Source organism: Lepisma saccharinum, chromosome 30 (genome assembly GCF_977018435.1).
Source record: "Lepisma saccharinum chromosome 30, izLepSacc3.1, whole genome shotgun sequence".
NCBI classification, from domain to species: Eukaryota; Metazoa; Arthropoda; class Insecta; order Zygentoma; family Lepismatidae; genus Lepisma; species Lepisma saccharinum.
The window spans coordinates 9,843,221-9,869,298 of record NC_139258.1 but is presented as its reverse complement, the minus strand read 5'-3'; the positions used below and the strand labels follow the sequence as shown (position 1 = coordinate 9,869,298).

The 26,078-nt window shown below is 41.2% G+C and overlaps 1 protein-coding gene across 1 annotated transcript in view; it reads left to right on the top strand.

The window, feature by feature from the left end:
- LOC145981836 (sphingomyelin phosphodiesterase-like) overlaps positions 1 to 25,385 on the top strand; it is a 66,660-nt gene extending 41,275 nt beyond the window's left edge. Inside the window, exons 5-10 of the mRNA XM_083115277.1 lie at positions 609 to 781; positions 4,487 to 4,681; positions 15,977 to 16,147; positions 19,559 to 19,739; positions 21,374 to 21,564; positions 24,999 to 25,385. Of these exons, the coding sequence (XP_082971403.1) occupies positions 609 to 781; positions 4,487 to 4,681; positions 15,977 to 16,147; positions 19,559 to 19,739; positions 21,374 to 21,564; positions 24,999 to 25,218 (1,131 nt within the window). The 3' untranslated portion in view covers positions 25,219 to 25,385. The remainder of the gene's footprint in view (positions 1 to 608; positions 782 to 4,486; positions 4,682 to 15,976; positions 16,148 to 19,558; positions 19,740 to 21,373; positions 21,565 to 24,998) is intronic.
- The last annotated feature ends 693 nt before the right edge of the window (positions 25,386 to 26,078 follow it).

Here is a 26,078-nt window from a genome sequence, read left to right as displayed (position 1 = left end):
TATGTGGAACTATCTCAGCATTTAGATATTGATGTTTGAAACAGTCCAGTTATAAGGGCGTATTTTTCAAATTATATTTTGTAAAATTTTAGGTCATAAGAGCATATTCGTAGCCCTACTGATATGTATATATATACATACATATAATATATATATATATTTTGTGTGTGGAGGGGGGATTCCCATATGGCGCAGTGGTAGCGTCGCTGCCTTGTAATCAAGAGGTCCCGGGCTCGATACCCGGTGGAGGCACATAGTGCTTCGGATCCCACTTTAAACTGTAGGTCCAGTCCCAATTTGCCTTACTGTGCTGTTGAATAACAATAACTCAATCAATCAATATGTGTGTGTGTGGTCGAAAAGTATGGAGACACCCGAATAATAGTTGAATGACATAACATACTGTCCCGCAAATCTAACACTGTATATTTGTATTATGAGGGAGCAATGTTATAGGGCATATGACGATGACGGCGGCCATCTTGAATTCAACTTCAACATTTTAAATGGAAACCATAATTTGTGACACCTTAATTGAATCTAGGAAATTTTCTCAGGAGTGTGTGTGGGGGTGTGTACATATATAATATGCATACATTGTATTTCAGGCCCCCCTGCACATCCTGCTGACAGGCGACCTGGGCGACCACGCCTCCTGGCAGTGCACGAGGAACAACACCCTGGAGGACGAGGGGAGGATCTTCGCCACCCTCAGGGAGACCTACCCCGGGGTGCCCGTGTTCCCGGCCCTCGGCAACCACGACGTGTGCCCTGCCAATGTGTGAGTAGCATTAGCATCCAGTATAGATGCGCTAATATACAGGGTGTCGCAAAACTCTTTCAACAACGCTTGGGTGCTGGTAGATATCATAAAAACAAGTAACTTTTCCCTATAAAGTTTGCCTCGAAAGCGCTTAGTTTCTGCGCTATAAGCGGTTAAAACCTATCCTGTACGTATGCAACCCAACACAGCAAACGCTTGCTCTGACATAACTACCAGGGGCGCGTGGCAGGGTTGCCACTAGCGTTCCTCGTTAAGAGAAACGACTTCAAAGCAACAACTTGGGAGTTTTGCCTGAGCAAAATCCAAAACATTAATGATACTTGCGATGTTGTAAGAAGCATTGACAGCATTTATAAACTGACCAAGACCAATAATGGGCAGACTGAAATTCAAGATTACTCATTCCAAAATATCTCCATAATTGATTGATTAATTTGGTTTATTTTAATTCACTTTTCTGCCACCTTTGGCTAATCGTGAAGATGAGGATGATATGATGAAATAACAAATGACACCAATGTCTAGGCCAAGATTTAAACCCGAGAAACCGGCGCCGTAGCGAGCTGTGCTAACCACACCACCACGGAGTGTTTCTTCGTGTATCATGCGATATCAATAATTGCAAGGGACACGTGAGAGAGGGGAAATCCACGAACGAACAAATGTAAACATGATGTGTTTGCTGCCTCGTTTCGAACATTTGACACTCGAACAAAAGCTGCTGGCTGCTAGTGCATTACGCAATGACTCTACCATCGTGGTTGCAATCACACTCGCAGCAAAACATGTCTTTACTGCAGATATGAACTTTCCTTGACAGTATATTCGTACTTGATTTTTCTAACTCTACTATTATTCCAAGAGTCAAAATAATTCGTTAAGAGCAGAGAACTAACAGACGTTATAAATTCAGTTTTCTTACATCGTTCTTTTTACGTTAAGTTCAATGCACCAATAGGTGTAGTGGTGCAGTACCTGCTCCCTTTTCAGAAACATCGGAACTACGAAGACGAATGATCCAGTGACATATTTCTCAAGGCCGGAGCTCTTATCAGGATCCTTCGATAGAGATCATGTGTCAATCACTAAACGTACTCGATCACCACGGCGACTCAATAGACTTTTGCTGTTCGCAAAATTGTTTTTTGTCATTGTGCAATACGAGTGACCTTTACAGTTCAGCGCTTGATATAAGTATGCATTTCTTGACTTTGGCTTTTAATAAGTACTAATTTTAATGTGAATTTATTCATTTCTAAACGACGTGTTTCATTAAATTAAAAGCAGACCCACGTGGCGGAGTGGTTAGAACATCGCACTACGATGCCAGTGGTCTTGGGTTTGAATCCCGGCTTGGACATGGATGTTTGTGAGTGTCCATTCATCAATTTCATCATATCATCACCCATCCCCATATTCGCAAATTAGCCAAAAGTGGCACAAAAAGCGAAGTAAAATAAATCAAATCAATCAATCAAACATTAAACTACAATAACCTTGCAATTACTTCCTTATGAGACGAACACGATTAGCAATAACTCTATCACTGATAGGAATAATTTTCAAGTAAATTGTAATAATATTACAGTGTGCGTGTTCGAAACGAGGCAGCAAACACATCATGTTTACATTTGTTCGTTCGTGGATTTCCCCTCTCTCACGTGTCCCTTGCAATTGTTGATATCGCATGATACACGAATACTGTCAATGCTTCTTACAACATCGTAAGTATAATTAATGATTTGGATTTTTCTCAGGCAAGACTCCCAAGTTGTTGCTTTGAAGTCGTCTCTCTTAACGAGGAACGCTAGTGGCAACCCTGCCACGCGCCCCTGGTAGTTATGTCAGAGCAAGCGTTTGCTGAGTTGGGTTGCATACGTACAGGATAGGTTTTAAGCGCTTATAGCGCAGAAACTAAGTGCTTTCGAGGCAAACTTTGTAGGGAAAAGTTACTTGTTTTTATATCTACCAGGCGTTGTTGAAAGAGTTTTGCGACACCCTGTATATGTATAGTGGAACCACACTCAAAGGAACCTGCTCAGAACCGCAACTCCTGTGCACCGAACTCAGTGCATAGGGGAGGGATAGAGTTAAGGAGGCTTCCTTATATCCCGAGTTGAACTGATGGAGGGGAAGATGCGCGAAGGGTTTTCCCGAAAGCTTTATTTGTTTGTGGTCGCTCCTAGTCTAGTGTATCAATAACCTGCACCAAAACTCGCAGGAACTAAAATAAAACCTTGTTAGAGAAATTGAAGGAAATATGCTATCACGGGTGTTACCAAATTTGTGAACTGTCTTTGCAGGTGGAAACCTTGTAACAGAGGCGTGGCGTGCATGTAACCGATGTTACCGCAGGTAACAGCAAAATGTAAAGAAATTAAATAGTTTTTTTCCTCAATAAAATATCAACATTGTTAAATACAGTAAGTTAACCGAGAGCGTTGCAGAGGACATTTTTTGTGCAGCCGACAAAAGCGAAGAGAGAGACCGTTCCGCTACCCTCAAGAGGCAACAGGAGGGAAGGGCGCCAATGCAAGGGAACAGCGGGGAAAGACTTGGAGGCAAGTGTGCTCATATGCCTGTTTAGGGGGGCCCTGTTGCCACTGCGGCCTACCGGATCAGCAAGTGTTGTCACATTGGATTTCCAGAAAAGAGCTAAGTCCCGCCTAAAAAGGGGATACTATTTCTCTGAAGCAACAAGAGCTAGACTGCAAAGCCAAAGCTGGCTTTAACTACAACTGAGACCGTTTAGTAATAGACGAAAAGATAAGTACTTGATGCGATTCGTGAATTGGACAAACCTTGCTCCAAAAAACTAAGTTGGCAACAGTAGTACAGTACATCTGGACTTCCTTCCACCGCTGGAGGAGGGGAATTCTGTCGTCTGCTCAACTCAGAAACGTCAAACTGACCCGAATGTGTGGTTCTTCTTCCCTTTTCCACATCTTTGCATAGAAACAGAGATGGTTGACAAGCCTCGACTACTATTCACTGGATTTTCGCGGTAACTCTCTCATGAGTGGTTGGTCTTTCTAGGAGTGATTGTGGCTAAATATATCATTGAGCGGGAAAAAAAATCCAGATCAAAGGCATGTTTTTTTGGGGGGGGGATGGGGGTAGGGTGGAGATAATAACGTCAGATGGCCGGTAACACTTTTGAAAAAGTCACGCCACGCCACTGCCTTGTAATAATAATAATAATAAAACAAAACCATCTGGACACTGACTGAATCTTATGCATTGAAATGCATATTGTGCTATGTATAGAGAACAAAGTAAATCCCCGACGTTTTTATTTTTGAGAATATTTAGATCCAATATTAAAATCAAACACTCTTTGTGTCCTACAAATTCAAGTTCAACATGCTAAAAACTGAAGTGAAACAATAAACTAATTGGATCCATAAGGACCTCCCTGATGGCGCAGTAACAACGTCGTCGCCTTGTAATCAAGGGATCCCGGGTTCGATACCCGGTGGAGGACATGGTGGTTCGGATCCCATTTTAATTGTAAGTCCAGTCTCCATTAGCCTATCTGTGCATTAAGTGATTTTAATTTTTTTTGAAAAAATAATTGGATTCATACAATTTCATACTTTTTTAAAGGTGTTATGTTTTTAAAAATCCGATTAACCAAAATATTGGATTTTCCCCGATATTCCCACTTTTCATGAATTTGCTCCCTATCTATTTGCATTTCAGGTACTCGGCGTCCGACGTCCCTGATCCGTCCGTCTCGACGTCGTGGCTGTACGACGCCATGGCCAAGGAGTGGGAGACGTGGCTGCCCGAGGAGGCCCTGACCACTGTCCGCAAGGGGGGCTTCTACTCCACCTCCCCCTCTCCTGGATTCAGGATCGTCTCCCTCAACACAAACATCTGCAGGACCAGTAACTGGTAAGTATAGTTTATTCCACTATGTTTTTACTGGAAGCAGGGGCGGCAGCATGTGGTGTGCGAAGAAGTGCTTGAACACCCATTTTCAACTGAAAATACTATTAACTCAGGGAATGTTCTTACGTTATGAGGTATTAACGGTGAGCGTAGAATCTTGGGTATTGACGTGAGACCGCAATTATTGTACCTATAGTGCGCGTCAAATCTCCTGCATATGGCGATAGCCAATAGCAGCGCACTGCAGCGGTGCCATGTCGAAATCTCACACGGAAAGAGACAGCGTGGTCGAGCGAAACGCCTTGTCACGGAGAGCACGGAACATTAGATAATATAACATATAATAAACTTAATGGGAGAAAAGAACATACCTGATTAGGGACTGCATAATTCTTTCAATATTCTCAAGGTGAAAGTTGTAGAGCCTTTGTAAGATATTTTGTCCCGTAAAGAGTACGTTATCTTTTTGGTAGTAGAAAATTCGCCACGATCGTAAATTTCAAAGACTGTTCTACGAACTACGTCTTTTTTCAAAGTCATCTACATTTGTCGTTCTTTTCGGTATGTTAATGTGCTTTCCATTCTAGGTTATTGAAACATTGGAGCAGGCCCCGATCCACATTGTTTTGCCCCCGAACATATCCGAGAAACGGTAGCTTGATTCACACCACACGCTTGAGCTGTTAGATCCTGGCACTTCTTAAAGTCAATTTTACTTCTTTGTTCGTCACTCGAACACTTTTTTTAAAAAAAATTGTACACCTGAAAAATCACCTGTCGTGCCTGGCTTCGTACAACACTGTATTTTTCCCTCTTCTCTCGCCATCACTACCACTTGGTTTACTCAACGACATGCACACACCCACTAAACACATGAAAAAAAAACGAACAATGACGGTATCCTCTTCGTCAACTTCTTCTGCCATCACTGGGAACGAACGTGCCCTGTTCCCTTAGCTAATCGGAAAGTTTCAGAATGCAACAGGAACGAAGGGAAAGCAAAAAGGATACAATGCAAATACGTTTATAATAACATTGCTTCTACAGAGGGAACGGTATAAGCTACAATCACGCTTGTTTTTCGTACATACTCGCAAATTCATTATCTTTCCATCTGTTGAACTACTGACACTTGAAATAATCTATTTATATCCGAGCGCCAGGTACACGATTTAGTAGCGAGGTGAAACAGCTTCTGAACTAGGCAACGCCGCATGTCCGTGATTCGCTGGTGCTGTTCAGTCGTTCAAGGCCATATGCAGGAGATTTGACGCGCACTCTAGCAGGCTAGTCATTGATTCTACATTTAAAGAGGAGGCAAATTTACTTTCCTGTACTGTCGGCGGTCTGTACAAAGATTGGCAGCTTTGCTTTTCGTGGTGAAAATTGTTCTTAAGAATCTTTTCGTCGTTCGTCGCCAGGAAAGCTTCAATACTTAATTCAACTGGCCTGTTTGTGGTTTCTAATCTGAATTCTTTTGTTTTCTTTTTGGATGTTGTTGATAAAAGCAAGGATGATTTATGCGAGGAAGGCGATGGAGCCGAAGCAAGTGGTTATATTAAAAAACGCGGCCTAACGCCATCGGCAGGAGAAAATTAGCTTGTTCCTTCCTGCTTTCTGTACCGCGCTTGGCAGAGGCAGTGTTAACCCTCCCGTTGCCAAGCTTTTCGACACCTTTATTTTACCAAGCGGGGTATTTTGACTACCCCAATACAATTTTGTAATTTAGTGTAATATTTGTTTTTAGATTCTGTTATTTTCAATGAATATCTTTATATAGTATTGAAATACAGTTTTTCAAATGATTAAAAGTATTTAAACTGAACATAAACACCGTATGGTGACACTAGTGCAGCGTTGCCATGTATGCGCGCTCTAATTTAACTCAACAATAGTAACCTGACACAATACAGAACAATATATGTTATTTGAGCTAAACAATAAACAATGGATGTATGGTAAAACTCAACAATGGAAAATTAAATAACGAAGATGAATGAGAGACATGTTTCGTATTTATTTTTGACAAATAATAAGATAAGACATTTCATACCAAGCGGGTTAGTCCTCTCACAACCCCACCAATATACAGGTATTGGACAAAATAATGGAAACACCTGTGGAAGTCGGAACATCATGTATTAATACGGTGTTGGGCCACCTTTAGCATGCAATACAACTTGGATTCGGGACGGAATAGACCGATACAAGTCCTGAATGGTGGTGAGTGGAATTTGAAGCCATTCTTCATGCAGCACAGCCTCCAGCTCAGGTAGAGACAAAGGAGGTGGAAATCGACGCCGAACCCTGGATTCCAAAACAGCCCACAGAGGCTCGATGATATTCACGTCTGGGGACTGCGTGGGCCAGGGAAGATGTTGAACCTCATCGGCATGCTCTGGAAACCACTGTTGAACAGTGCCAGCAGTATGAATGGGGGTATTATCATCCTAGAAGATGGCATTCCGGTTTGGAAATAAGGTTTGCATCATTAGGTGGATCTGGTTATCCAAGAGTTCTCTATACACTGCTTACGAGACCCGACTGTGTAATGTGACAAAGGGGCTGCCGAATACCATGATATAATGCCCCAGACCATAATAGAGCCGCCACCATGTTTGACAGTCCACATCGTATGCTGCCGAGGGTGTTCGCCATACAAACACGCGTCCAGTAGTGGGGAAGAGGGTAAAGGTTGACTAGTCTGACCAAATGACATGTTTCCAGTCCTACAACGTCCAAGTTTTGTGGTCATTTCATCATGCACGTCACCTTCGAGCACTCGTCTCAGTTATTAGGGACTTGGCAACAGCAACACGCCCATGGATACCCATTTGATGCAGTTCCCGCCTCACTGTTTTGCATGACACGGGGTGTTTAGGTGCTGATTAAGTTCTGTAGTCACTTTGGAGGCCATTGTTTTCTTCTGCAACGTCACAATACGCTTCAAGGCCCGGCGGTCCTTTCCTGCAGCTTCGTCTTTCAAGCACTATTGTGCTTAGCAGACCCTGTTTAACCGTGCACTGTGCATGTGGTCATGACTTTCGAGACCGTGCCTCGTGTTACACCGCATAACTTCGCTGTTTTGCTCGCAGATACTCCAGTGAAACGGGCACCAACAATTCGACCTCTTTCAAACTCCGTCAGGTCGGCTATACTGGTCACTCACTACACCTGAACGACGTGCACTACCACACTGCCTCACTCTACTGCCAGTGCACAGTCCATACTAACTGCAACAAACAAGAGAAGGTTGATTTCCGCCGTGCTCAGTATTACCAGGCACATTGAAAATATGTCCCACTTCTGACTCGTGTTTCCATTATTTTGTCCAATACCTGTATATCGTCAATAATAACTATAAAAACAAAAAAAAAAATGGGTCAGTCACGAGTGTGAATACAATTTCAATCATTTTAGGACAAAGTCATGAAACCACAAGTATGCAGCTCTTCAGATAAAATTATTATAAGGAACTCGGTCAAGGGGACTGCAGGTCCACTTTTATGAAAAATGTAGAAATTTTCGGAAAAGTTTAAGTTGGCGGACTTCTAATTTTGTTTTACTTGCTTGCATGGATTGGTGTTTCATTTCTATTGTATACAATTAATCTAGTTGGGGTTAAAATTATATGACAGACTGCATACAGCTCAAATTCAGATGCGTGGCGTGCTAACAACAAAATGTGAAGAATTAAAAAGTTGTTTCAATAAAATAACAACATTGTTAAATACGTTAACCAACAGTGATTCCGTCGAGTAGATATTGCAGAGGACATTTTTTTCTGCAGCCTACAAAAGCGAAGAGGGAGGCCGGTTCCGCTACCCTAAAGAGGAAACAAGAGGAGAGGGTGCCAATGCAAGAGAAGACTTTGGGGCAAAGTGTGCTACGGGGTTATTCATATGCCTGTTAAGGGTGCCCTGATACCGTCCAGGCCTGCTGGAAACAGGCCAGTGTTGTCACATTGGGTTGGCAGAAATGAGCTAAATCCCGCCTAAAATGGAGATACTACTATTTCTCTGAAGGAACAAGAGCTAGACTGCAGAGCAAGGCTGGATGGACAAACTTTGCTCCAAAAAAACTAAACCCCTATCACACGGAACTGGATTTCTAGTAAGAATGCCCTAGTTGGCGCTGAACTAACTTTCTAGGTAGCAATCATGGCTGCCTGGCTGACTGCTTGACTGGTTTGGAGGAATAGGACATGTTCTAATTGCTACTTGCTTTCCTCGACTGGATTCTGTGGAACAGCCAATCAGAGCAAAGTTTCGCCATGTGAAGATAATCTGTGAGCGTGCAAAGGAGCGTTTTTGCCTGTGGTTTCCGACTGTTACTCCAGCAATGTATAACGTATACAGCATGAAAGGCGCGTTGAGTTACACCATCTATGCTGAGTGCACGGTGTTTACATTTGAAACAACTAAAATATTCTTCCATACGTGTACAGTAAACGTTGGAAAGTATGTATTTAAGCAGCGCCATTGTTTTGTACCTAATAAAGTATTATACGAAACGTTATTCCTCTCGGTTGAATAGTTATCGGCTTTTAAAAATGTGATACATTGTTTACATCTCACGCGGCCGCCATTACAACTTCCCTCGTATGGGAACAAAAGTCTATCGACAAGTACGCTGATAAGTATCGTGTGAGGTGAAAACTAGCAAATTGGTAGCCAGTCCAGCGCCAACTAGGGTATACCTACTGGAAATCCAGTTCAGTGTGATGCGGGCTTAAGTTGGCAGCAGTCAGTGGCGACGATTGGGTCCAAAAACCGTGGGGGGTCAAGGTGCCAAAACTGTGGGGGCAAAGACAGTATATTTCCATTTATATATAAGGTTTAGCATAGTGCGGGGGCAAAAGTGGCGAAAATTGGGGGGCAGTTACCCCCTAATCGTCGCCACTGGCAACAGTAGTACGTACAGCTGGGTTTCCCTTTCACAATCTGACTGTCGCTGGAGTATCGTCTGCTCGCCACGTCAAATACCCGAGAAATGTGTGGTTCTTCTTCTCTCCCCTTTCCACCTTAATTACAAAGAAACAAATATAAAGAAAGAATTGACAAGGCTCGACCATTATGCATTAGATTTTCGCAATAACTGTCTCATGAGTGGTAGTTCTGTCTAGGAGTGATTGTGGCTCAATCACCGAGCGGATTGCAAAAATCTAACTAAATGAACAAAAATTTAGATCGAAGGCATGTTTTTATAGAGGGGGTTGGAGATGATAACTTCTGGCAGGCATAATTGTCGTACTGATAGCCGGTAACACTTTCGAAAAAGTCACGCCACACCACTGCTCAATTTTAAATAGGAATCAACTGTTATTTGTAAAACGACCTCAAGGGTGCAACACTGATCAAGTGAGCTTCCCAACGCTATAGTGAAGGAGGCCTTAGAAAGATCGCTTCGCGGGCTTACAACAGCCGACAATATGGGGATGTGTCTGCGAGAACCAATCAGGTCCGCGAATGAGCGAGCCCGGTTGCCACAGCTAGCTCGCTGCATCCTTCTGCCTCTTGCTACCTCGGCTTGTTTGTTCGGCTGAGAGAGCAGACGACACGAGAGTATCGGCAATAGTGTGCGAGCGACGTCTGCTGTTAGCCCGCGAAGCCCGCGAAGCGCTCTTTCTAAGGCCTCCTGCACGTTTGTTACAACCTGTCAGCTTTCCCGCGCTAGCGATCGCTCGACAATTTCTGTGCCAATGAGAAACGAGGAAAAAGTCGTCTGCTGAGCAGCGAGGAGCGAATGGAAGCCAGAAGATAGGCGCTTGCGCAATCGCTGTTGCCACGTTGTGGTCTAACTCCTATGCGTTTTGTTTGTGTCAGTGTTGCCACATGAAGGGAAATTTCCCTTTTTGAAGGGAAATTTGTAGCTAATTTTAAGTGAAAAGGGAAAAGGGAAATTCGATTAAAAATAGCGAATTTTCAGGGAAATTTTAAGACAGACTAAACATTATAATAGATTCCAGTTTTGAAAATGAGAACTTATTATTTTTTTATTTTGTCGTATACTTTGTTCTGAGAGGAAGGGTGGAATTTGGGTTGACCCACATCTGGCTACCGTTTGGGGCCGGAGGTCTTTGCTCATTCACCCTTATGGGAGTGGGAGTCCGAGGGTATTATTTATTTAAGCGTTCCCCGGTTCTCTGAATTTTGCCTCAAACAGTACACGTGCAAACCATAAAGTTATCTTTGTCGCAAACCTATCTTTACTTCAGTCTTCATTGGACACTGGGTGGGTTATTCGTCGTGTGCGAGTGTTTGGTGGAAGGCTGTGCCCGTCTGGGACGACGGGAGAACAAGGAAATCAAAAGAAACTATCTGCAACTCCAGAATATATTAGGAAACCGTCGTGGAGAATTATCGGAAGATGAAAAAACACCACGGAAACAAGTTAAACAATTCCGTGCAGAGTGGCAAGAAGTGACCAACAATGGATTAAATTTTAATAAAAAACTTGCTGTGTTTTAGAAGTTTCCACCTAATATGTGAAATATACCAGAATAGAACATTTGCTCAGGTATGTACTATATATCTTTTTTAATAAAACGCGTATATCCATTCGCCGAACTTAACATTTTTATGGGGAGGAAAAAATGTGATTTTCCACACAAACTTTTCATATGTGCGCCTGCGCCTGTAGAACAGCATTTTGTGTAGAATATTTTTAATTTTCTTCTGATGGTGTGATGAAGACAAGGGACATTGGCCTCCCTAAATCCAATCTCTGTTTGTGTGTTTTGCTTTTTACTGATGAAAATCTTCAGTTGCCAACTATAACATAGTTTTAGCTTTCACCTCAAAACAAAAAATTTAGCTTGGTTTAGAAATAAAATCTAAATCTTCCAAAAAAACATTTAAAAGTTATTGATTTTATTCTTTATTGATTTGGTTTATTTTACTTCGATTTTCTGCCACTTTTGGCTAATTGCAAAGATGGGGATGAATAATTATATGATGAAATTTATGAATGGACACTCACAAACATCCATGCCCAGGCCGGAATTCGAACCCGGTACCCCTGGCGTCGTAGCATTTAAAAGTTAAATTGATTAACATTTTATACATACATACGAACATGGGTAAACGATAATATTTAATTATTATTATTAATAATAATAATAATTCTTTAGATGAAGGGAAAAAATGGGCGAAAAAGGGAAATTTTACCCCTTGAAAAGGGAAATTGTGCTTACAGATTGTGGCAACACTGGTTTGTGTCTGTAATGAGCTTGCTTTGTAAGCGTGGTGCTGATTAATGTGATGTTTAATTTGTGCATTCCGCGTATCTTATGCACAGCCTTGCTTCGGCTTTACCCAACGCAGGGTTCACTCGGTCTACAGCGGCAACGCCGCGTGGTGTCTGCTAGAAATATTAACGACCGGCAAGCGCGGGAAACGGGACAGGATCTACAAAACGCGGCATTTTTAAACATGGCGCCTCCTTCACACACTTGCACCAGTGAAGAGCAGTGGTTCCTTGCCCTCTGGAAGCCTGACACTTATAGAAATTATCTGGCAAAATATAATTCAATATCTCTGTGCATGCTTACCACACTAGGGATGGCCAAACGGATCCGGATCCGAAAAATCCGGATCCGTTCGGATCGGGATCCAAAAGTTACGGATCTGGATCCGGATCTGAAAGTTTCGGATCTGGATCCGGATCCAAAAGTTACGGATCTGGATCCGGATCCGAAAATCCGGATCCGGATCCGAGAGTTTCGTATCTCAATCCCATTATAATATTACCACAACTTAAAAGGTATTATGATCTTCTATTACAAAGAAATTTTTCGTTAGTCCTACAAGAATTTTTTTCAAGTGTTGTTCCTAAAATACTTTGCTACGCATCGGCTAACACACTCGTGCACACATGTCAGAGGTGATTTTGTAAATGCCATTGAAACGAATATGTATTCATTCGAATGTATTGGAAATGAAAACACACATAAATGTGAGACATTCCATTCCAGGATGAAACCTTTAACACATATAACAAGATAGAAATGTTATACAAAAATTATACAATTGTTCTACAGTTACAGTTCTACAAATTAAAATAAAGATTTGGATTTCGGATCCGCTAGGATCCGGATCTGACCATCCCTACGATACACCTGCCACGTTTCATGGAAATCGGAGGGGAACACAGGGGTCAGATCCCCACTTCAATTGAATCAGGGAAAATTGCGCCCGGGAAAAATGCGCTCTCGCAATAAAAGTGGGAAAAATGCGCCCTCCTAAGAGTATCCACATTAGAAAGTGGGAAAAATGCGCCCAGCACACATGACCTTCACCAACTAATCCATTGAAGGATTGGAATTCCCGGTTATCTAACTGTGTTCATTTGTTTTCTTCTATCGCAATGATCCCCGGCGAGGACGTTGAAGATGGGTGGCTCCAAATCCATAGTACGGCGCCAGCATGAGAGAAACTGACAGCGTTTCTTGACTACTTTGTACAACAATGGCTGCAAAATCCAAATCTACCAGTTGATGTTTGGCACTGTGGAGATGAAAAGCACCGCATGAACAATGCTGTCGAAGGGTGGAACAATAAGCTGCAGGAGAAAGTTCGACTTCATCCCAACTTCTACACCCTTCTGAAGACGCTGAAGCAGGAAGAGGAATACAGCGGATACAAATATGACAGAGCTAGCATCGGTTTGGAAGGAACGAAGAGGATGAACAGATTAGCAAAATTTTACATACTTACAAAACAAGCACACCCAAGGATCTTACCAAGTGCCTGAGAAGTCTGGCGTACATCCAAAAATTGGAGGAAAAGATCGTCAACGGAGGTCACAACAAATGGAAATACAAATGTAAATAAAAACTTTAATCAAATAAAATAAAAATTACAAAAGTAAAATAAAAAAAGAACATATGACAAAGGACATCATCTCCAGCTTCTAAACATGCCAGAAAAGAGAATATATTTACTGTACTTTAAAAAAAATATATCTTTCATGACAGTCCCAAGCCTGTGTTAAGTGTGAGGGGAAGCTGCGTAAAGGTTGTTTTAATCAACATATTATCATATTGGTGAAGGTCGTGTGTGCTGGGCGCATTTTTCCCACTTTTCATTGTGGTCCCTCTTGGGAGGGCGCATTTTTCCCACTTTTATTGCGAGAGCGCACTTTTCCCGGGCGCATTTTTCCCGACACCCTTCAATTTGTCCTCATCTTGACATTTGAGAGGTGGTTGCCCCCTAGAACAAATTTTTTGCCGAAACAAAAAAACACGTATTTCTTCATTTGGGTCCTGCAAGTTTCATGGAAATCGGAGGGGGAGACTTAGACCTCCCTTGTAAGTGTATTAATTAATTACAAATCGCGCACGCGCGCACACACTATATATATATGTGTGTATGTATATTATATATATCGGGTGGGCTGAAAAGTTCGTAGGCTGACTCATAGATGGCGTTACTAGAATTAAATCCATGTGATTTTTACTTAGTACTAACCTTCAAAATATACGTGTATAAATTTCACAGCTGCCGGATAATTAGTTCGTGAGATATAGCATTGTGAGTGAAGCAGCTTTTGTAATTGTGAAAAAATGGATAAAAAAGAATTTCGTGTGTTAATAAAGCATTGCTTTTTGGCGAAAAAAAATACTGTTGAAGCCAAGGCTTGGCTTGATAAACATTATTCGGACTCTGCACCAGGAAAATCAACCGTTGAGAAGTGGTTTGCTAAATTTAAACGAGGCGAAATGAGCATCGAAGACGATGCACGCAGTGGACGCCCCAAAGAGGCTGTTACCGACGAAAACATCAAAAAAGTCCACAAAATAATTTTAAATGATCGTAAAGTGAAGTTGATCGAGATAGCTGAGACTTTAAAAATATCAAAGGAACGTGTTGGACATATTGTGCATGAATATTTGAACATGCGAAAGCTGTGTGCAAAATGGGTGCCGCGTGTGCTCACAATCGATCAAAAGCAACAACGTTTTGATGATTCGGAGCAATGTTTAGCGATATTCAACCGTAATAAACACGAATTTTTCCGTCAATATATTACAATGGATGAAACATGGCTCCATAACTATACTCCAGAGTCCAATCGACAGTCAGCCGAGTGGACTGCACGTGATGAACCGAATCCAAAGCGTGGAAAGACGCAACAGTCGGCTGGCAAGGTTATGGCATCAGTATTCTGGGATGCGCATGGTATTATATTCATCGATTACCTCAAAAAGGGCCAGACCATCAACACCGATTATTACATAGCGTTGTTGGAGCGTTTAAAGGATAAAATCACGAAAAAACGGCCCCATTTGAAGAAGAAAAAAGTGCTGTTTCATCAAGACAATGCACCGTGTCACAAATCAATGAAAACGATGGCAAAATTATATGAATTAGACTACGAATTGCTTCCCCATCCACCATATTCTCCAGATCTGGCCCCCAGTGACTTTTTCCTGTTTGCAGACCTTAAAAGAATGCTCGCTGGAAAGAAATTTAGCACTGATGAAGAGGTAATCGCCGAAACTGAGGCCTATTTTGAGGCTAAAGGGAAATCGTACTGTAAAAATGGCATCGAAAAATTGTATGACCGCTATAATCGTTGTATCGCCCTCGAAGGCAACTATATTGAATAATAAAATCGAATTTTGTCAAAAAAATATTTTTTACTTTGTTAGCCTACGAACTTTTCAGCCCAACTGTTATATGTATATTAGCAGGTAACAATATGTTATAAGCACATTGTTACTTTCCAAAGAAGCGCATGTGGGATGGCAAAACGGATCCGGATCCGAAAATTCCGGATCCGGATCCGAAAGTACCGGATCCGGATCCGAAAGTTTTGGATCCGGATCCGAAAATTCTGGATCCGGATCCGAAAGTTCTGGATCCGGATCCGGATCTGAAAGTTCCGGATCCGAAAAATTTTAGGATCCGGATCCTTAGGATCCGGAACCAACCGGATCCGGATTTCGGATCCGCCAGGATCCGGATCTGGCCATCCCTATACCACACCAGCAAGTTTACGAATGGAGGGAGAAGTACGAGAATGGCTTCAGTTCGCAGGCAGATGGGTGGAAAGACGTTCGCCATGAGTCATAAGTGACTGCGCGTGCATCCCAAAGATTCTTCTTTCTGAGATGTACAGGCCTTAACTCAAGACTTGCAAATATTTGTGGATCAGCAAACTTGTGCAACTCTAGTAATCTACTACATAAGAAACGAAAACAAATGAAGGTTTTCATTTGCTGTCTTGACATTTGTTTTGGTATACCTGAGGATAAATCTAGATTTTTGATAGATTTGCATTCGTTATATCCAGGTGGCTGCTGTACTACGCCAGCGACCCTGGTGGCCAGCTGCAGTGGCTGGCGGACACCCTGTACGAGTCGGAGAAGAATGGAGAAGCCGTACACGTCATAGGACACATACCTCCAGGCGTACGCGACTGCCAGAAGATCTGGGTTCGAGAGTACAGGAGAATCATTGACAGGTATGGGTTTGATGGATTGATAGATTTAGAAGGGTTACCAGACGTTCGGTTTTCCCCGGACATGTCCTACATTTTAGCCTTATGTCCGGCGTCCGGGAGAAATTTGAAAAATATCATAAATGTCCTACATTTTGAGCGTCACATAGTAATATGAATTTGTTCAGTTGAACAAAGAAAATCATGCAAGTTTTAAAATAAGTATATGGGCTACACTTCCAAACTCAATAGTGAAATTTATTTTCATTCAGTCATTGGACAAAAAGAAAATACAAGTTTGTCCTGCTATAACAAAAACGAAAGCAATTTATGAATAAGTTTTGGGGCCACATTCTGATGTCACTGTTCGGTGCATGAGCGAAATTTCTTTCCTTGGGGTTTTTACTTATGGAACACGGTGTTTCCTATTGTTATTCAATACTTTGATTGTAAAGCAGGAGTATAGAGAACAAAGTTATTGAACTAAAAAACTACCCCGGATGAAACTTCTGGAACGATTTCAAGTTACGGTAATTGCTGAGTCATGATGCAAATGTTGAGAGTATTTTCATTACAATCATCACAACGGAGTCATGAGAGAAATATTTTTTTTAAAAAAAGTCTATACAACGTTTGGTACTGGTTCAATATATTTTCAAAGAGTTTGACTGTGCATCAGTATCAGAAATATATTTTGACTAAACCTGAAATTTTTAGAAGTGTATTGTTTAGTTTTGATTGCAAGTTTGGGAATTTTGCATGTGCGAGTAAGAATTCATTAAGAAGTCATATTTTTAAAAACTGAAAACTGCTAATTATAAATTACTTTCTAACTCGTCTTAGAAATGTGTCTTAGAAATGTGAATTATCCTATTTGTTGCGAGTATTTTGCGTTCTACATTTTGGGACATTATGTCCTACACTTCCCTTACAGCGATCTGGTAACCTTAAGATTTGGTTTATTTCGTTTTTCTGGTAGTTGGCTAATCGCGAAGATGAGGATATGATGAAGGGACAATTGCAAAGAACACACATGCAAAGGTCGGGATTCGAACTCGTAGCGTCACGGAGCTCGGCACAGGTTTGCTGAACAAGTAGTGTCTGATTGGACAGAGCTCACATCGGCATCTTTTCTGAAGTAGACCTACCAGCTTTGGACGCATGGAATGAAGAGATGAAGAACAGGAACTGTCCTGAAAGTAAGGGTCTTTCTTCGTTAGGGATGGCACCCGAGACATAGGCTGTGTCCAAAAGGTACAAAGTACATACTTAAAGTACAGTCTTGATGGACGTGACGTCACCTAGTGCAGTTCGAAAGCGCCAATCAAATGAGTCTACAAGACCAGAGCACACAGTACACAAGCGATGCACACTTGTGATCTGTGCTTGCTTTTCGCTTGTTTAAAAAATGGACGTCGGAAGTCAAACAGCTGCTAGTTGTAGTTCTTCCATTGTGTGGAAATGTCAGTAAACAAGTTTTTAAAATTATTTTCTTGTAGTTTACGGTTATTACAAGCATAAGAAAACAGTTTTTCGTTGTGACGTTTCAGAACACACGCTCCTTTCATCAGACATTTATTTTCATTTTGACTAAAGAAAACTCAACACTGGAATAAATTAAATAATGAAAATGGTAACATAGATCCAGTATGGAGTTTTCTTTTTCACAAATGGAGTAAGCCACCATCTTTAAAATTTAATGTAACAGAAAACATCAAGAGACTTTGTGAAAACAATGATGAATTTGAATTACCTGATGATATTTGGGATTCATAATTTTAAAAAATCTCAAATAAAAATAAAACAGACTGCTTTTTCACAGTTAAGTTGCTATATTACAACAATGTAACATTGACAACATCCATTATATAACGGATTCTTTTTGTTTAAAAAATTACTAACCATTGTTATAACTGTATCTTTAGTCAAAATGAAAATAAATGTCTGATGAAAGGAGCGTGTGTTCTCCTGAAAAGTCACAAAGAAAAACTGTTTTCTTATGCTTGTAATAACCGTAAACTACAAGAAAATAATTCTATAATGCAAGCAATGCGTACATACAAGAAAAACTAAGTTTTTAAAATACTATGTAATTTTTTTTATTGATTTTATTCATATATGCATATTGCATGGTTTCTTTCTTCTGTAGTGAGAAGTGTTTAAAAGTGAGAAAACAATTTCTTTTTCCGCAATCGTATAAACCATGTTGCGGAATGTGTGAAAATGAACTTGGAAAAGCAAATTTCTTTCATATTTCTATAATTAATAACGTACTGTGTTGTATAAACTTCACGCCGAGTCATGTGTGTGTTGTTGACGGAAAACAAGAGTGGTACATATACAGTCGATGTAGCCGTTCGCTACGTTTCCTGTTGAGTGCAATGGCGTCAGGCGGGCCAACTCATCGCAGCAGGTCTGCGAATCCAAGGTCCTTCAACTGCTTTTCCCCTGCTCTTGAAGGTCTGGTCATAACAGGCCCTTTTTCAGCTCCCTTGTTTACAAACACGGGAGGCTTTCAGTGACGTCATAAGTAAGCAAAAGCATAAATTTCCCCACGGTTAGGGCTAGAAAGAGTTGGGGGGGGGGGCAGCAGTTCTGGATCCATTGTATTTCCTTCACAGTATTTCTCCTTTTCAATTTTTTCTCTCTTTTGATCCTGCGATTCAAATATCGTTTTCTGAAAATAACGTTCTTACTTTACAAAATACGAAGTACTTCAATGTTATTTTGTGTTTACTATGCTTACGAATGACAAGACTGATCAAGATTTTTGTTCTCGATGTGACAGACATACTTACTTAGACAGAACCTTTTCCCTAACATATCTTACTTTCACACCAGGGATGGTCAACAACATCAGGATTCCGGACAATTTCTAATCTCGATTCGGAAATTTTACTGCCCGGATTTCGGAGAGAGACGTTTAACAATTTTTCCATTTTTCGGTTAGAATTTAAGATAGTTTAGTCTTCCTTATTTTACGATCATATACACCTTATTTTACGATCATATACAACGTAGAAGAAAATGAATTTGGCCATCTCTACTTCACACATCTGTACGAACACTGTTATCATCATTATCAATGTAGAAATCCCCCCTCCCTCTCCACGGTTGAAAGATTGACCCTGGCGTTTGGCAAGTCTTGAGATGACTACGTAAAAATGTCACGCTTCACCACTGATGAGCAATTTCAGACCTTTCAAGATTTCCAATAGGAACCCTGTTCAACGACTCAATTGCGTTCAATTCAACGACTTGTTCATGATTAATTTGATCGTGTACATGGCGCTTTATTTTAGATGTCAAAATTTCAAATTCCAACTCGTAAGACGATCACTTTTTTTAGATGCCAAAAGGACATTACTACTATAATTGTTACTTATAAATAATTATCGAGGTATATGTTGGTGGTAACCGGTTGGATGGCTTCAGATTCCAGGACACCGTGAGGGCGCAGATCTACGGCCACATCCACGAGGACCGGCTGCAGCTGATTCGCTCCAACAGTTCAGGAGAGCCAATCGGAGTCATCCTAGTGGGAGGCAGCGGAACAGCTTTGTCCGGGAACAACCCCAGCTACAGGCTGTACTCTGTTGATGCAGGCGCCTCCTGGGTGGGTATTCAAAGATTTACTTTATCCTCCTCAGCTATGCTCTGACGCAAGTAGCTCAACCAATGTGGTATTTGTAAAGTTTCTAGTGAGACAGGTTTCCAGTACACTTTCGAATCATTGGAGTGCGTGCATAAAAATCCCTGCAGAAGATTAACATTTGGAACCATAAAGGGAAATGCAGCATCCAAAAGGGAGGCATTACCCCTTCATCCCCCCAGGAATACCACCCTATGTTCAAGGGAGGAGGAAGACTCTTAGGTGAGCTGTTTTACAGTGGACTTGGCTAAGATTATCTATTTCTCTATCTTTTTCTTCCTCCGTTTCTTATCTATTGTTTTCTTCTCTCTATATTACTGTGCTTTACAACTTTCATATTTCCTCTGTTTTCTATTTTACCTTCTCTTTTCTTGATTCTCCATCTTTATTACTTCCTTCCTTCCTTCCTCTTTTCTTTCTTCCTTCCTTCCTTCTTGTATTTTTTATTTCTTCCTTCCTTCCTGTTTCTCGTCCTCTATTTCTTCCGTCCTTCCTCTCTCTTTATTTATTCCATCCTTCCTTCCTCTTTCTTCCTTCCTTTGTTTTATTTCTATCTTCCTTCCTTCCTGTTTCCTTTTTCTTTATTTTCCCCTCCTTTCTGTTTCATCCTTCCCACCTTCCATCCTTTGTTTCTCTTTCTTTATTTCTTGGTACCTTCCTTCCTCTTTCTTTCTTCCTTCCTTCGTGTTTTCTTTTTGTTCATTCCTCTTCCTCTTTATTTCTTCTCTCCTTTCTGTTTTTCTTTATTTATTTCTTCACTTCTGTTTCTTCCTTTCTGTTTTTTTCTTCCTCTTTTTTCCTCCCTTCCTGCTTCTCTTTCATCCTCCCTTTCAGTTTCTCATTCTTGCTTTCTGTTTCTTTCCCCCTCCCTCCCTTCCTTCTCTTTCATCCTTCCTCCCTGTTTCTATTTTTCTTTCTTCCTTCCTCTTTCTCATGCCTCCTTCCTTCCGGTTTCTCTTCCTTCCTTCCTTCCTGTTGCTCTCCATTTCCTTCTTTCTTGCTTTCTGTTCCTTCCTATTTCTCTTTTTCTTTCTCCCTTCATTCCTTCCTGTTTTTCCGTTCTTACTTAGTTTCTTTCTTCCTTCCTTCGTCTCTCTTCCTTCTTTCCTGTTTATCTTGCTTTTTTCCTCCCCTTCCTTCTATTTCCTCCCTTCCTTTGTTTCTTCTTTCCTGCTTTTCACCACAGATAGAGTATTTTACGCTTATCTACGATAATACTGTGGATAATGATGATGATAGGTGTAACAGATACAGGAAGAAACACAAGTGCGTGTTCTGGTGGGAGTCGTGGCCAGCGAGGCAGTAATTTCGCACCTGTTAAATATAAACAAGTTGCACAATGCAAGCAAGATTAAAAAACGTAAGTCAACTTAATGCTTAAGTAGGTTAAACGGGACTGGACCTGCAGTTTACTCAATGTGTCTAATGCGGAACCACTTGATTACAAGGTGATGTTAAAACTATGCCATCATGCAGGCTTGTAAGATGATGTATGTCATATCGATGACTTTTACATCCTTTTTCATCTTCACTAGTTGTCTTTTTTATAACTTCAACTGTTATGGAGGTTACTTCTGAACCACCCTGTTTTGTTGCAGCTCATCCGGGACTTCGAGACGTGGATCTACAACCTGACGGAGGCGAATCTGCATCCCTCGGAGGATCCGGCGTGGCGAAGGCTCTACTCCTTCAACGAGGCGTTCGGCACCAGCTCCCCCTCCCCAAGCGAGGTGAAGACCCTTCTGCAGAAGCTGGCCCTGAATGACACCCTCATGGATTTATTCTACAGGTACTTATTCCGCGCGGGAAGGGAAAGGAAGGCTCTTCGGTTCATAGATCTTGGAAGGAATTGTCTGACGTCTAAAATTCTTCTTTGAAAAGAATTGCCTGGTGCCTAAAATTCCTCCTTATTAAGGGCTGTCTGATGCCTAAAATTCCTCCTTGGAATGAAAATTGTGTGTTGCCCAAAATTCCTCCTTGGAAAGAAGTGTCTGGTGCCTACAATTTCACCTTGAAAACAATCGTCTGATGCCTAAAATCCCTCATTGGAATGAATCGTCTGATGCCTAAAATCCCTCATTGGAATGAATCGTCTGATGCCTAAAATCCCTCATTGGAATGAATTGTCTGTTGCCTAAAATTCCTCCTTGGAAAGAATTGCCTGGTGCCTAAAATTCCTCCTTATTAAGGGCTGTCTGACGCCTAAAATTCCTCTTTGGAAGGAATTGTTTGACGCCTAAAATTTCTCAAGAGAGCAAGGGCGTTTCCAGTGGATGGGTCCAGAGAGAGAAGGAAGATATTTCATTTACTGTATTTCTCTTTCCCTCTCTTTCCTCCTCTTTCTTTCTCGGAGCCCAAAATTAATGTATTTTTCTCCAAATTGCTGCTTCTTCCCAGAATACTGCATGGGTTGTTGTATACAAATTAGTTTGTAATCGAAATGGAAGTAATAGCAGTGATATAGTAAACAAGGTGAGTTGAATTTTGTAAATAATTATATAAGGCAAATAAAGTAAAAATTCTAAAATCAAAAAGAAAACTTTGTATTCAACTACTTAGGACAGAGGAGAAAGAGGGAGATAAAATGTAACAGATAAAGAAACAAGAATAAGAGGGTAATGAGAGGATAAAGAGAGAAGGGCAGAGAGAGAGAGAGAGAGAGAGAGAGAGAGAGAGAGAGATAAACAATGAAAGAATGAAAGAAAGTAATAGAGAAACTAACAAAGAAATAGAAGATACATAGAATGATAGAGAGAGATAATGAAACAGAGGAAGAAACAGAGGACAAAGAGAGGAACAGAGTGAAATATGTAACAGATAAACTGGAATAAGAGGAAGACTTAGAAACAAAGAAGAAAATACAGAGAGATAGAGAGAGGGGATATATTGATTGATTGATTTGAGTTGTTGCTTTAGTAAGGCTAATCGGGACTGGACCTACAGTTTAAAGTGGGATCCGAACCGCTATGTGCCTCCACCGGGTATCGAACCCGGGACCCCTTAATTACAAGGGAACGACAGTACCACTGCGCCATCGGGGAGACCCAAAGGGGAGGGATATAGAAAACAGAGAATGAAACAAAAGAATAGAGAACAGTGGAAAAAATAACGATGGAGAGAATGATAAAAATGGTAACACATAGGAAGTGAAATAGAGAAAGAGCGAAGCAAAGAACATATAAGATAGAGAAACAAAGGAAGGAATAGAGAGAGATTGCATGATAAAATGAGGGAGCAGAGATAGAAAGAGAAATATATATAAAGAGAGGAATAAGAGGCGGATAAAAATATAGAAAGAAGTCAAGAGAAAAACTGAGAGAGGAAGATTCTTAGCATCAGTGGCCATCGAGGTCTACCTGAGCTCGTGAGCCAAAGAAACAAAATTCTCTAGCGACGCGGTGATAGCCGGTACCTTTAAGGGCAGGAGGAATAGTTTTAATGTCCAGCCAGACGCGAGGACCTTAAACTGCTCGTCCCCCACCGACCTTTCCTCTCGGCGAGCTGGGGAATGATAGATGGTTGTAGGAGGGCGAGAGAACTTAGTATTACCCTTATAGGAGTAATATTTTACTTGGGATATCAAACTTCCGATGGCGTAGAAAAACACATGAACGGGAAGAGGACAGGTTGAAGATTTTGTGTGTAACTAAAAGTTGAAACTTCCATTTCATTAGCCGTAACTTGAAGTTGTTTGTCCATGAGGAATACATGGGATTCTGTAAATATTTACTCGTTATATCTTTTACAGATTTTGTGCAGCTTGGAGGAAAAGGTCTAAATATGGGCCCCCCTTCTTATTTTGTCATTTTTGGAGGGAAAAAATAATATATTAAGCACCTGCCTTTAAAATGCATATCTATGAAATATATACTTGAATGTAATAGCATGCTAAAGTATAGGTCGCCTCCATTTTTTTTTTAAAAAAAGCAATTTCCAAAAAATGGTAAAATGATGTATTTCAAAATTGTGGTCTAAATATGGGCTACTAGTGGCAATATCACAAAAAGCAATTGAAATTTTAAAAAAACAGTCATTTATCGCTAAAACATTATAAAATTCATATTTATGAATAATATCTTGTTTTGAAAATCACGCGGAATGGGAAAAATCGAAATTAAGAAAAAAAATCCAAATATTTGTTGGTAAAGTGATCCCAGCGTCGAATAACATGGGTACCTGGGGGACACCCTGGGGGGTAAAGACGGTCAGGGGCGTGGTGCTGATCACATCACCCCCACTCACGACCGGATCAAGAAAGTGTGGGGCATTACCCCCACACCCCCTATACGCCTTCATGGCGTGGTGCTAAGCACAGGGGAACACTTTACTTTTTTTTACTTTTAAAGTGATCCCAGCATTATACTTCATGCCATAGCCCATATTTAGACCATGATGCTATTTTTCTTCAATTTATTTTCCCTCTCTGTGGTACATATTTCACAAACAAATCGTGGCATTATAAAAGCCCACATTTGTTTTATGTACCGCTAATATCATAACCTATACAAAGCAGATGAGAATTCAGAAAACGCTGAGTTAAAACATACCTGCAAAAAGTTTTCGGAGGTCGGAATTCTATAACAGCGTCCAAGGCCGAAACGAACCACCACTTTCTCTTGCGAATTGGCGCCGCAACCTTTGTCCTTCACAGATAACCAGTTCCCATACCCTCAGCCAGGCTACAGCACCCGGGAACGCGGATAACCCTAAAACCCATATTTAAACCTTCGTCCATATTTAGATCTTCTCTAATAACTTTTAAAAAAACACATTCACTTGAAACATGGAGAGAAATTCATACTCTCTCATACTGATTGTTTTTTTTATATGTATATATAGTATTGTATATATTGCGAAATTGCCACTCTTCGTCTTAAGCTATAGGTGTGTTTCATCTACGTCACAAACTGTTGCATTGTGGCTTCGAGCAGCCATGATTGAGGCCAGTTCTTGGAAGCATTGGGAATTCAAGCGGGCGGGCGGGAGATACTAACACAGGCATTCGAGATTGAAAACAAACGTGTAGTTGGTGCAGATGTAACGAACGCTACGTAGTGGATATTTCCTTGTAAACGACAAATATAATTCGCCGCAAACATGGCGGTTGTGCGCATCCTGACGTCACATGAAACCCACCTATACGTTTTCCCCTGTAAATTTAAGTTACTGCGCCTTGCTTTCGAACACTGATATGTAAACTGATTGTCACTCGTTCATTCGCAGGTACTCCAAGAGGGACGGCGACCCCTCCCTACGCCGTGGCTGCGACGCTAAGTGCAAGCGTGCTCTTTTCTGCGAAGTCAGCAGCTTCGGGTACGAAGAGTATTCAGAGTGCATGGCCACCGAGACGCCCAGCCCCTGGGACGCTTCCCGCGCAGGTAGCGTGCCTCGCATCAGCATCATCGCAGTCGTCGTGTGCCTGCTGAACAGGACGCTGGCCTAGGACTTCCCCTACTGGCCGGATCTTGCACTGTGACGTGTGTGCGCAAGGACGTTCCTGACTGGCTCTAGTTAAATTGTCCATGTGTTATTAAATGTAAATACTTCTTAGTGTAAACCTTTACTGTGAAATATGAATAAATGTGTGGCCCATTCCACGAAAAGTTAAAATGCGCAGTGAAATTTAAACTTAAGTGAACATTATCATCGCCATGTTAAATGTACTTTAGTCTGTGTTATCAATACACAGTGATGTATGAAAATGAAAGAGATGATTATGGGCTGAAACTACCAAGGCGGATATTTTACATCTACGATTATTGTCACATTAAAAAAAATAATTGTATACGCTCGAGCATAGAACGCTCGAGAGTGGGAGACTCGAACGAGTACAAAGGGGGGGGGGCATTGCCAGAGGCACAAGAGCGCTTAACTAAGGTTATATTACATTTCTAGGATCTCAAGTGAAATAAAGTAATAATTCTTTTCCCACAATTGACGCATGCGTCACTTAAGACCCAAGAAATGTAATATAATCTTAGTTGAGCGCTCTCGTGTAAAATAAATACTTCTCGTATATGAAGAAATTATAATGTAGAAATGCCCGACCCTGTGGCCGAGTGGTTAGCACGTCGCGCTGCGACGCCAAGGGTCCCGGGTTCGAATCCCGGTCGGGCTTGGTTGTTTGTGAATGTCCATTCTTCAATTTCAACATTTCATCACTCATCCCCATCTTCGCAAATTAGCCAAGAGGCACAAAACGCGAAGTAAAATAAACTAAATCAATCAATCAATCAATATAATGTAGAAATGCTCATTAATGTCGTCGCAGAGCAAGCTGTCCTTTTCCCCACAATTGACGCA